This window comes from Scophthalmus maximus, chromosome 4 (assembly GCF_022379125.1).
Source record: "Scophthalmus maximus strain ysfricsl-2021 chromosome 4, ASM2237912v1, whole genome shotgun sequence".
NCBI classification, from domain to species: domain Eukaryota; kingdom Metazoa; phylum Chordata; class Actinopteri; order Pleuronectiformes; family Scophthalmidae; genus Scophthalmus; species Scophthalmus maximus.
The window spans coordinates 17,967,157-17,979,853 of record NC_061518.1 but is presented as its reverse complement, the minus strand read 5'-3'; the positions used below and the strand labels follow the sequence as shown (position 1 = coordinate 17,979,853).

At 42.4% G+C, this 12,697-nt stretch overlaps 1 protein-coding gene across 1 annotated transcript in view; it reads right to left on the bottom strand.

The window, feature by feature from the left end:
• The window catches only part of LOC118302588 (FERM domain-containing protein 5-like), a 58,851-nt gene that overhangs the window by 5,434 nt on the left and 40,720 nt on the right, over positions 1–12,697 (bottom strand). The window contains exons 2-13 of the mRNA XM_035628862.2: positions 11,823–11,927; positions 10,933–10,975; positions 10,738–10,816; positions 7,187–7,284; positions 4,487–4,610; positions 3,804–3,891; positions 3,447–3,535; positions 2,329–2,392; positions 1,746–1,837; positions 1,586–1,660; positions 1,337–1,405; positions 1,113–1,219 (exon numbers count right to left, since the gene is read on the bottom strand). Of these exons, the coding sequence (XP_035484755.1) occupies positions 1,113–1,219; positions 1,337–1,405; positions 1,586–1,660; positions 1,746–1,837; positions 2,329–2,392; positions 3,447–3,535; positions 3,804–3,891; positions 4,487–4,610; positions 7,187–7,284; positions 10,738–10,816; positions 10,933–10,975; positions 11,823–11,927 (1,033 nt within the window). The remainder of the gene's footprint in view (positions 1–1,112; positions 1,220–1,336; positions 1,406–1,585; positions 1,661–1,745; positions 1,838–2,328; positions 2,393–3,446; positions 3,536–3,803; positions 3,892–4,486; positions 4,611–7,186; positions 7,285–10,737; positions 10,817–10,932; positions 10,976–11,822; positions 11,928–12,697) is intronic.

The following is a 12,697-nucleotide window of genomic DNA, read 5'->3' as shown; positions in this document are numbered from 1 at the left end:
GTAAAAGGTTAATAGCCTGTTGGAGGAGAGAGCGTACAGCGAGTGCCCTTTATAAACTGACAGGCAAAAATATAATGCCTGAGGCCACTGGCTGACAGGTGCTCCTTGAGTTTGTATGTGTGTGTTTCAGGAAGCGCACATCCAACGGCGACAACACACAAAAAGATTGTTTATAAGGAAGATGTGCGTGAGTGAATTAAAAACTTGAAAGTTTTGTTTTGCTGTGGCAGTGCAATCCACAACGGATCAAGTCACATGGAGGGGGAAAAGTGATTCCCTACACCGATGGGGCACTTGCACCACAGGGGGCACTTCTGAAGAAAAAGGACATCCGGGGGTTTTGCTCAAGAGCCTGTGTCCCGGAGACGGCACACGTAGCTTCACATCTCAACAGCACTGGTTGATCACTGGTTGGTAAAACAGCAGGGCGTGCAGTCGTGACAAGCAAGGCCAGCAGGCTCAGTTAGATACACCCAAGTGTGATCTCCCTCCTTACATCTCAGAACAATGTTCTGTCCCAGAAAAGAGCTGATGATCATGAACATCCTGTCATTTACTGCCCTCTTGTGGCAGCAGCGGGCTGTTGTCTCTGGAGGCTTGGTTGACCACCATTCGTTGTGTCTGTCATTTCCATGGCAGACACAACGTGGGCCCCCCGTGGGAGGGGTCTTGTCTCGTCGACAAAGGCCAGGGCAGCATTCTTTGGACTTTTACGCACGTGCATTGCGCATAATCTTTGGATCTTGACGGGGGACTGGCTATTCCTAGCAATAGACGCACGTGCACATGCACATGCACATGCACAGATGTGTTTTGAGACTGTACTTGTGTGTTAGAAAATGTACCCTCCAAGCATCTTTCTATAGTTGCAAGGGCCGATTTTGATTCACCACCATCGTTGTGAGTACATTTTGAGCTTGTGAGTGTGTGTGCGTGTGTGCTTGTGTGTGCGTGCGTGTGCGTGTGTGTGTGTGTGTGTGTGTGTGTGTGTGTGTGTGTGTGTGTGTGTGTGTGTGTGTGTGTGTGTGTGTGTGTGTGTGTGTGTGTGTGTGTGTGTGTGTGTGTGTGTGTGTGTGTGTGTGTGTGTGTGTGTGTGTGTGTGTGTGTTTTACCTTCCATGATGGAGATGTGCACAGCTCTACGTCGGGTCCTGGGCACACTGGTCAAACGGGGCCCATGGGTGATGGATGGACAGCTCCTACTGGGCACCATGCCAGCCCTGGAAAGACACCCACATATACATAACACAGAGACACGTGGAACGTGGACCACCATGTGAACAAAGGTGAGTATGAATGCAGAAATGCCATAAAAAGTATGCAGTTTAAAATGTTACCTGTGGATCTCAGGTGGGTCTCTTTTAATTTTAGCACTTTGTTCCATTACTTCCTTTGCAACCTTTCCACTGAGACGACGAGAGAAGAACATCTGTTAATCTTCGATTTACGCTAAGCGAGTAGAGCAACACCAAGGTTATGTGTACAACACTTGGAGTCGGGATGTTCTCAATGAGTGAATATATGTGCAATAGTCCTGAGGTGTCCATCGATTAAATGCGACATAACACGCTGTGTGCATTTGATACCTGTATCTAAAGCGACTACCCTTGAAGAAGAGATTACTACTGGACACAGTGCGGACTTGACTCGACTTTTCCAGCCTGTGAGTGAAAAAAAAATCATAAATACAATCATAAACTGAGGCGAAATTTTTATATTGTTTCCAAAGTAAAGTGTGTGACTCACTTGAAGAAGGCCTGATTCTCCACTCCACACTTCCACAAATGCTTACAGGCCTCAGGTGTAGGTGCAAAGTAAGTCAGTATGATCTTCTTATCCTGTAACAAGTCCAGCACATTAACTCATATTACATGTCTTTAACCATACAAATATTAAGACCACAATTCTGATACTGATGGACACCAGTATATGGCTTATAAATCGTTATTGGCTTATCAATCAGGCTTATCAATCCCTCTTCAATTTGACATTTTCACCATGTAAATAGAAAATGTCTGTATATTCATTCCTGACATTTACTGAGCTCTTTGAAACGGGGAATTATCACCCATCATCCAAAGCCCCTCAAGAATCTGGATCTGTAGAGCATACAGTATATTCACCAACTCTCACACTGTGCCTTTACTCTGCTCTTTCATCTGCAAAAATGCACAGCTAACTCACATTTTTTGTCCAATCATTTCCCAGTTACTTTTGTATTAAGGATAAATTACTTTGGCTCCCATGCATAAATCTTGGCCATACTCATTTAACTTCCTGAGCTCCACAGGCCACAAAAAAGCATCGTTTTAATAATGCATATGCATACCTCCTTCTGATTTGCATATACATGGAATGTCTTTGCTTCAAACTTGAGTTTGGTCACCTCCTCCCTGAGATACAGAGACAGAACAAAAGGCCAAACAGACAAAGAGGAAACGAATGATGAGAAATGGAAACAGAACAGAAATGAAAAAGTAAAATAAAGAGAAAGAAAGGAGGTGGAGAAGGGACAGCAGAAACCTAAAATATTAAAATCAGCTGGAGGCACATTAGTAAACCCAACAGTTTCATTTCTGGGTAAAAAACCCTCGACACATTGATTATAGAATTTACAAGAATTACAAATTACAAGATTAAAAAACAGAGTTTTGCAACAACACAACTCCAAACAACTCTGACTCTGTGAGAACGTGAGCATGCTGCTTCATCGCTGTCTGGAAAAGGTGAGACTAATATTTCACAAAGTTTGTAGAGTAATGAAATATTAGTCCAAATGCTAAAGACAATCACATTAGGCCAAATCACATCACCATTCTCTGGCCGATTGGTATGAGCTTCATTGGGTAAATATCAAAGTAGAAAAGCTCTATATATTTGTTTGGCATATTGACTCATGAACATATGACACAGAATCAGTGAAATTTAATTTATGAAGACAAATTAATTGCACTTACACATGTTCAGATTTTAAATGCAAACCATGTATCTATTTCTATCGCTCCACATCATTGCACACAAGACATCAGGCATTTTCTAAAACGCCTGATAGGGTGAATTGTATTATAAGATATTATCAGTGTAGGAGGAGAAGAATCTAAATCCGACAGACAAGGAAGAAAACATGATGTGTGGGCCAACAGTTATAAATTGGATTTATATAACTTGGATTATACCACAAAAGCTGTTTGAACTCATTTTAGGATTTCCTTTTTCCTTTTCTGGCACCTTAAACGACACGGTCTGAAGCACATCTGAAATTATGAAGAAGAATGTAGCTGATTGTAATTGTTTCACAGACACACAGCCACTTAGTCTGGCTCTCATGTGACCTGAAACATAAACACACGCGGAATGACCATTTCACTTGAATCTGAGTATTATCTGACATCTATCTGCCATCCATGTCCATACCACGGCCAGTAGTAACCGTTCATCTGTACTCACCATTTGAGGAAATGGACCCTCCTGTTTCCTTGCAGCACAGTGAATCCAAAGGGAGTGAAAGCCAGGAAAGCGGGGTTGCCAGACACATCCTGACAGACACACAAACCCATGTTCTTTTTGTCATTGTAGCACCAGAACTTTAAATTGTAGTGACATTTTGTTAATTTCTTTTGGAAATGTCTTATGTTGATATAGGGACACCCAAGAGAGAAGTATAATAACTTAATTTTATACTTTCAGTACCTCACATTTACAAAAAAACCATCTGATTGTATCTAAATGTACCTCAAAAAAAAAAGGAAAAGAAAACTGAGGCCAAGAAATTTTTACAGAAGAAATGTGATTTGTAAAGACCACCTTGCATGGATGAGGGTCCACTCCATATGTCTCCAGCATCTGAGCCTTCTGGAGGAAGTTGAGCTCTGACGTTTCGGGAGTCTGACCTCTGGGAGATTAAGAAATAAATAACTGGATCCTGTCACAACCATCTGTCAACTCACAGGGCATCATTTGACATTTGCGCTAATGTTTGGTAAATAAGCTGAAAAAGAATTAGACACGTGCAGCATATAAATGACCTGCTCCCTTGACAGCACGAGCAAAAGCATATGCTGGGTTGTGGTTGAAGTGTCTGAATGCAAAAATATCCCATAGTCTTTTTTATGGTACACTTTCTGCACACCCATCCCTGTTTCTCTTTGTCTTAAATTGGGATTATTTTCCCCCAATTGCTCCCCATCAAACCACAACACTCTGTGAAGTTCACACACCAGCGTTGCACCTTAGTAGGTGTGAGTGTGATTCTCGTGTGTTGCTGCTGCTGTGTCTTAAAAGTTGCCATGTGGGGACCTAGAGACCATCAGAGCTGTCGTTCCCCTTTGTTTCCAATGAGTGACCGATGAGGTTTAATTTTAACAAGTCCCTAGAAGAGCACAGCGTGTAACAGCTTTAATTTATGTGTGCCTCTGTGATGTCTCCACTGTGGCTGCTGAGGTAGTGGAGGAGCATACACCTCGGGACAAGGGCCGGTGTCACCTTACATCAGCTCAGTCTTGTGGATCTCAGCAATCCGCCGCTCCAGCCTCTCGGAATGCTTAGGGAAGAACTGAAACTTGGAGCTGTAGCCCTCCGGGTGTTTCCCGGGATCGTAGTCACCAATTTCAGCTGAAATGTGGGCACAGGAGAAACACGACAAAGAAAAAGTTGAGGATTTTTTTTTGCAAGGACTTTTTGTTTGAGACACGTCTTTCCGAATAACTTAAATACCTATACCTTTAATACAAAAGGCATCAATCAGGACGGAAGAAGGAATTACCACTCTGAATTAAAACTAAGTGGGTGGATGCTTGGGTTGTTGATATTTGCCCAATTCTGCACTGAACCTGACAGTCACATAATATCCACTTTAGTAAAACAAGGTGATGGTGGGCACATGGTTCATTGATCGAGTAAAAAGCAGTAACAATTGGTCAAGTAAAATTTTGATATCACATCAAACTGTCAGTAATTTCTTACAATCACTATTTTTAGATTAGTATCTTTGTATTTAATTACTCTACCAAGGGCATGTCTCTATTTCTATTTCTATGTGGTCATCCTGTTATAATAATATATGTTGTCGTCCACAGTACACATTTGCAGAATACACGAAGCAAAGACCAAGAAATCAAGAAGGTCGTGGCGACCTGCCCTGGCGATGACGCGCCCCTCGTGACGCCCACCCTCCTAGCCTGATGGCTGGCTGTTTTTAAAAGGAACGATGGCGCGCATACGAGGGCGACACTCAGTTGAAGAGGTGAGACTGTCGCTGTGTCGCTAAGCTCCGAACAATCAACGTGTTCTGTACCCTGGACTCAACAAACCCACAACTCACTCCGCTCGACCAGCGATCGCGGCCCGGACTGCTCATCGCCGGACTCTGCTCTTGTCTTCTGGGAACTGGAGGTAACGCCCGGTTACCGGCTCACACAGACACTAACGAAACAGGAGGTATCACTCCAGGGGACTTTTGGCGAAGGGAATATTATAGTGTGTTGTTGTAAAGTACACTGTGGGGAACGTTTTGGCTTTGCGTGTGTTTTTTTGCTGTACGAGTGTCTTGTAACTGCCTGTAGGCCTATTACTTCTCTACTTGGTGTAGAATCACACTTAACAGGCAGAGAGGTCGTGGTTGTTGTATATTATTATTATTATTATTATATTAGCCCATTGTCAGACCAAGCCTCTGCCTGGCACCCCGGCTCAGCAGCCATTGACCGTCTGCATTGTGGATGTGTGCACACTGAAGAGGCCACGGCTGACTCGTAGAAACAACAACCTTCAGATATCAAGGTGGTGGTTTAGATACCGGCTGACGGAGATATTTATTGCTGGAGCATATTTTAAATGTGCCGTTTGAAGGCTGAATCTTTTAAGAACATACATGAATACACAAAATAATCGTGGGTGGACCAATAAATTCTCAAGAGGGAACTTTTTTGCCAAAGCTTGTCCATGTCTCCATGCATTAGTTATTCACTTGGCGGGTCCACATCATACTACTTGCCAGTGTTCTCTGCAGCGCAGTAGCCAGATGAAGCAGCCTCCTTGAGTAAACTGACATCGGATTACAGATGGTGGAGAAATACACGGAGAGTTTTTTGGCTACTTGTTTGCTCAGTGGGGAGAAGTCTACCAGCCAGGCAGCCATCACGGCTGAAAACTACGTATTGTAGGAGCCAAAATCCTCCCAGTTTTTATTTGCAGTAGCTCTCATGGATTCACATGGAATGACATGTTTTCATAGTGATTATCAAATTGTGCTTATATAAGCTCAAAACACCTGCAAAGACATGCTTTATAGAAATGGAAGGTTAGCCTGTGCTGAGGTTTTTACCATGGTGTAAATACATTTCGCCCTGCATTGATATGCATAACAAATGTCAGCCAGTGTCTTCCAGTATATTGATGGTCTGTCTTGTGGGCGTGGAGCCACACAGAGAATAAAATGTAAATGGTTGGCAAGGTTTGACGGGTGAACTGCTCCTTGATACATCTCACCTAGGGCGATGAGACAAAATGACAAAAGACCGTAGTGCAGAACTGTAAGATTTTCTCAAAAGGTAAATTCAGTTTAATGGCTTTATTATCACACAATCCCTTGAATTTAAAAAAAAGAATTATGCTGCTCAGGGTGAGTAAAACTAATATGATCAATTCAAGATAAAAGCAACAAATTCAGATTCTTAAAGTGCCCATCAAACAAAAGCAATGTATGAGCCTCCAACCTCTGAACATGCTCTGCTTGCGCGTCTGTGTACACCCACACAATCTGCAAACACACACACACACACACACACACACACACACACACAAACACACACACAGCACTTACTAAAGAAACCAGGGTCATATGGAAATCACAAAGAGCCTATAGAAGGTCACAAACATGAATATAATATACAGCTACTGTCAGAGAAAATATGGTGATTTAGTCACAGTTTGTATTACATGCTCGGCAGAGTTTTGAGTGATGATGCCAAATGAGGAGCACAACTAATCAGCTGTAATTTCCCATCAAAACAATTGAGAAATAACGTTTAACATCTTGGTAAAATGCACCAGTCTGAGGAAACCGTTCCACTGCTTGTGTTTCTAGACAAGGTGGCAAGGTCTGTGAGGACACCTGGGATTTTTTGGGAGCTGCTTCAAAATAAAGGTGCAGTTGTCTAGAGTTGTGTCGTTGTAAGTCCTCGTCATACCTTGTAATATGTAGGCAGCCAACAGAGCAGCATCTGACGTCTTGCACAGGAGGCGACCATGGTAGAGATCCCTCTTAACCTGCAGGAAGACGAGATATCTGTGGAGCGGAACACAGATAAACTAATTTGGGTCGTTATTTAGGTGGGATCGATATATATTGGCAGCTGTATATGAAATGCAGACGTGTAAAGAGACAATTTTTGGAGACCAAAGGACAACCTATCTACAACCAAGGTGTTGGATGAATTGAAATTTTGACTGGCGATGGCAGAGAAGTCAAAAGAAAATCACCAAAGCCATTGTGAATTATTTTCTTGTACCAAAATGTAAAGTGTAATCAAGAAGCTGGTGATGACAGGCTAAATAAATGAATGCGTGGCTTAGTGGACAGGGTGTTGCTCTTAGAAACAAAACAAAAAATCATACTACTTGCTAATGGTGGAAGTGCCTTGTGTTTACAAGGCTATATGGCTGGTAGAAACAAACTGCCATCCCTCAAGACAGTGATTTGTAGAATCGATTAAGACTCCATTAGGGCTCTTCCACGACCCATTCTCAATGATAATAACAATTTAAATAAATTTAATGAAAGTATGATTGACAAACCAAAGTTGTCTCCCGGAAACATTTGACACAGGACATGTTGCCGGCTGCCTCGAGGCAGAGCTCGAACAACAGCGCGCTGAGAATAGTCAGGGATTTGAAATATGATTGCTAGTTTGCACTGGAGTCCACTGGGAGCAACTCTTCTGGTCACGTCTGGTCTTGTCCTCAGATAACTCACGAGTCATTTTCTCACCCAACATTCATTTCATATGATTAGTCTCAGCAGCATTAGGCAGTGCTATCAAAAATGTCGAAGGAGAGTTAGTGTGCATGTTGAGCATTTTTACTCCGTCTGATGGCATTACCTGATGTCTGTAGTTATATACAAATCATTTTGTGTTCATTTGTATGCAGTTGTCAATGGGCTTAAATTATGATATACAAAATTAGCAGCAAAAAGGTTCTTGGTTTGAATCCCTGTTTTAACTGGGGCCTTTCTATGTGGAGTTTGCATGTTGGCCACGTCTGCGTAGGTTTATTCCTAATAATCTGTTTTCCTCTGACAGTCCAAAGACATGTAGATTGGGATTCGGTTGATTGGACACTCTAAATGAACTGTGAGTGTGAACGGTTGTTTGTCTCTAAACCCTGTGATGGGCTGGAGACCTGTCCAGGATGCACCCTGCCTCTCGCCCAAAGTCAGCTGGGATTGGCCCCCAAGCAGTAAAGATGAACTACGTGAGAAAAATCTGTTGGCGGCCCTCATTCAAATATGGATCGCAAGGTCTTTTAGTCAAATGTGTCTATTAACAGTCCTGCTGCCTCAACATGTGTACGAACAAGTGTATATGACTGCACGGTGCTTATGCCAATTCTTATTTCTTCTAAAACAAGCATTAAATAGGATTATCGGGAAATTATAGTGGATATGAAAACCCCAAAGCAACACAAAAAATCCATGTGTAATGTTGTTACCTTTTCCATCTTCCTGCTCATTTGTGTGTCTGTGAAAACCTCCAGTCAGAAGAGATGGCGGAGGATGGAGGAGCTCTCCCTTTGCCGGAGCGCTGCTCCATTATTGCGATTAAGATTTCCCATGCATGGCAACCGGTGGAGGGATGTGATTTTGAGGGATCTGTGTGTGTGCTCAGTAGCTCTCTGGCTCACTCCTCGCAGCAGTTTGTTAAGCTGTCAAGGATGCCACACACAGTACAATAGTAGTGAGGAGCATCATGACACTGTAGCCTACTGTACATAAAAAAGGGAAGACTCAAATCCCCCTGCACACAGACTCACTGTGCAGACCACTGGGTGCTGTAGTGAATTTTAATGTATGGTCTTTCTTTTTCAGTTGCATCACAGCATGCCTTTTTCAAAACAAGTTCACATTTTAATATTGCAGTTTCAGATTACTTTATAAGATGGTTACTTTCTCTCAGTAACACAGAAGGCAAGGTGACGGTGAAAACATACGTTAACTAACCTTCCAGTTTTTACCTAAAAAAGGAAGTCAGAGGCTGGAAAGGATTCCTTTCTTTAAAATCTCTGCTAATCTACTGATGTAATTATTCAGTGGCTGCAGAGGCATAAAATAACAGAAACATATAATAAGAGCTTTGATCCGATTTATGAGACAAGGGAGATAATAGAAGAAGAAGATAGAGACATCCCAAGTGGTTCAATAAAATCTCCATGCAGTGTGAAGACTGATTTCATCTCCCTGGCAGCTTTGCCCTGAGTCAGCTTTTTAGACTGTGATTACAACTTCCCTCAAGAAAAAAGTAATATATGTAGTCATCGTCTCTAATTGGGTGTGAGAAGTTTATCAAAAGATCATCTATGTCATTTTGTTTTTGTTTTAATAATGCGCGTCAGATATTTTGAAACCCTGCCTCACTCTTTACATGGTAGTCTCAACTCTCCACTTTCTCCATTCAACCAGAGACAGACGTCCACTTAAATTGGCTGACTTACAAAAATGAACACGAATATGCCCTTTAGGCATGTGCCCCTTTTTTCTGCTACGGTGGTCTCCAAGTGAAAATGCTGTAACATCACAGTGCAATTTTCTTTCCGTGCTGCCTGGTGGAGATTTGTTCTGTCTGGTTTCCTGTCTTTCCTTTCAGTTTTGTCACTTGTTATTCCCATTTGCGTGTAATCACACACACATCAGGACCTCCTGCTGAAATGACTCAGGCATTAAGAACAAATGTCAAGTGATTGCCCCTGACTATACAGTACCTCCTACTTCAGGGCTGAATCTGTTCTGTCCGGCAGCACTCACCATACATCAGCACACCTCATCACATGATGTTTGATTCCAGCAGCGGGTGGACAAACAAACCAAAACGTTGCTGCTATCACAGAACAGAACTGGGATTTGGAAGGATGCGCCTGTTTTCCATTATACAATTTACAATTTGTTCCAAAAAAGTCAAATACAATCCTTGTGACCCATGCGGGTACACAAAGTCTTTTAGGACTTTCAAATGTACCTTGCCCCACAAATGTTCCCTCAAATCATCCCTTCTTCTTGAGCCTTTCGACAAAATTGTCTGAGTGTTTGAATGATTTCTGTTTAAGTTTAGTTGCAACCTCTTTGTCCACTGTTTTAGCAGTGTTTCACATATCTCGTTCATTTACATGCATGAGTGCAGATGCTGAATGAAGCATGTTTGTCACTGTCAGCCGGGACGGACTGTGGTTACCTCTGTGTACGCTGACACCAGGTACATACCCCTCTTTGGGCTTGCTGTGGTCATGATGACATATTGCACTTTGACAAACTGGGGACACACACGGTGATTACACCTTTATTAGATACTGCTGCTCAACTTTTGTTTGGAACATATGACGGATTCAGCTGAAGTGAAGATGCAAAAACAACCAGCTTCAGTTTGAAAACTTAATTGGGGCGAGAGAATTGAGACACACAAAAGCTCAAATTGAACCCCCATGTCTAAACTCCACCCTCCGCACCTGCTGCCATATCTTAAAATCTTACCTGGTGATTTCCTCTCTCAGGGCAGCAGGGTTAGGTGGGTAAAACTTGACACGCAAACACATAGTGAATGGCGGCTGGGCTGTGGAAAAAAATACATAGAAAAAGAGATATTTTGCATACGTTTTTATTTTTATGATGTGTTTTTCCTTTTTCATTTTTGGCACATTCACTAGGCATGTTGAATGAAATACTCACACTTCATTTGTTTGGCAATTGACTTTGGAAACTCCAACCAGTGCTGAAAGGGAGAGAAAAAGACACAAAGATCAACACTTTGGACGCTGAGCATGATGACTTGTAATCTATGGAAGGCACAGTAGAATAACTCCTCCCATCTCCTCACCTACTGTTTATTCAAACTCCTACCAACACGTCGAAAACTGGCTCTACTGAGTGAAATGACGACACAGTGACAATAATGGGCCAATGCATCACACAATAACACTGCACAACCTTTGTTAACTTTTTCTTTTTTTAGCAACACCTGCATCCACGTCGTCTCACAGCTGAATGATGTCTTAACTAAAGAAATATAGAAAGAAAATATAGAAGAATTTATATAATTTGTAACCTTCACAGCTCAAAGGTGCATGATAAACACGTACTGAGTTCAAGCTCTGCTAATTCCCCAAGGACTATGTTAATGTCTATGATTGATATTCACATCAATTAAAGGGGCTGGCCTCTCAGCAGTTTGCATAACAGACCTGCACACCCACCAGCCTGTGCTGAATATTTAGGGTGGTGGTGGTGGGGGGCTCATTAGGCCAGTTAGACCTGGCATTTATGTCTAACAGCCTTTCATAAAGTTTCTGTCTTGATAATCTGCTGGTGACCTACCTGGTGATCTGCAGACTTTTAAAGTTTACATTTGAATAGTTTTACTTTTCCCGCCAGCCCCCGAGAGCCCTTGTAAGAACACCTGAATGTTCTGGAAATGCCCCTGCTGTTGTGAACGCGTCTGACTCAGACAATCTCCTGCTACGTTCGTTGTATCTGAACGACAAACTCAACTTCATGTCTGAAAACAGCTCATGTGACTCACGGAAATGCAATTGGGTTTATTATTAAAAAGCAATACTTACCCTCTGCTTGTCTGGGTCAACATATCGAATGCCAAAATAATCTTTCTCGAGCAGGTTGAGATGATGGCAAAGGAGGTCAAACAGGTACTGTCCCTTGGCATCCCGCTGAAAGAGAAACAATATGAGAAAATTCAGACAGTGTCAATGCTTTAGTGAGACACTGCAGGACACAGAAAAGGAAAAGTCCTCATCCTCTCCACCCTAATATTTGAATATTCACAGACACAGTTAATGAACCAGCAGCAGATCAAAGGTGCAGACAGTAAGTGAACTCTCTGCTCCGACCAGGTAGAGCAGCAACCAGCGTCACACATTATAAAATGACTTCCGTCCCTTCTCATTAGGAAGTCCATTCTTTTGGAGCCTCTGCGAATTCAACACGTCCACCAGAAACTGTTTTAATATTCCACTTCTCTCAAGGGGGGTATATAAGGACTATCAAATATTCATATCGAGGCAGCAGCCATCTGTCAAAGCTTTGAGACATTTCTGCTGCAGAAAGAGACCTGAATAAGGAGCGGGACAAGGTGTAGGGGGAGGCTGATGAAGGAGAGGAAGCCTTTGTCAATATATTTTGTGTCTTCACTAAAAAACCTGGAAATACAATGACAGCGTTTTGTTTGCTCAACAAGCAAATTTGTCACAGTGTGGGGGAACTGAATATTTTGTCTTTGAAATGTTTTGGCTCTGACAATAGAGAGGAAACAGGCCTGCTGTCCGGGAGCAGTTCAACTCAGCATGAGCAGGGCTCTTCCATAAAGCTGCGTCAACCCCCAAAACACTCTTTAGAACCTGTGTTAATGGAGTCTTTATTTAGATTTAACTACAACAATAAGGTGCAAGGCAACAAGGCTGCCTATACAGAACAAAACGTG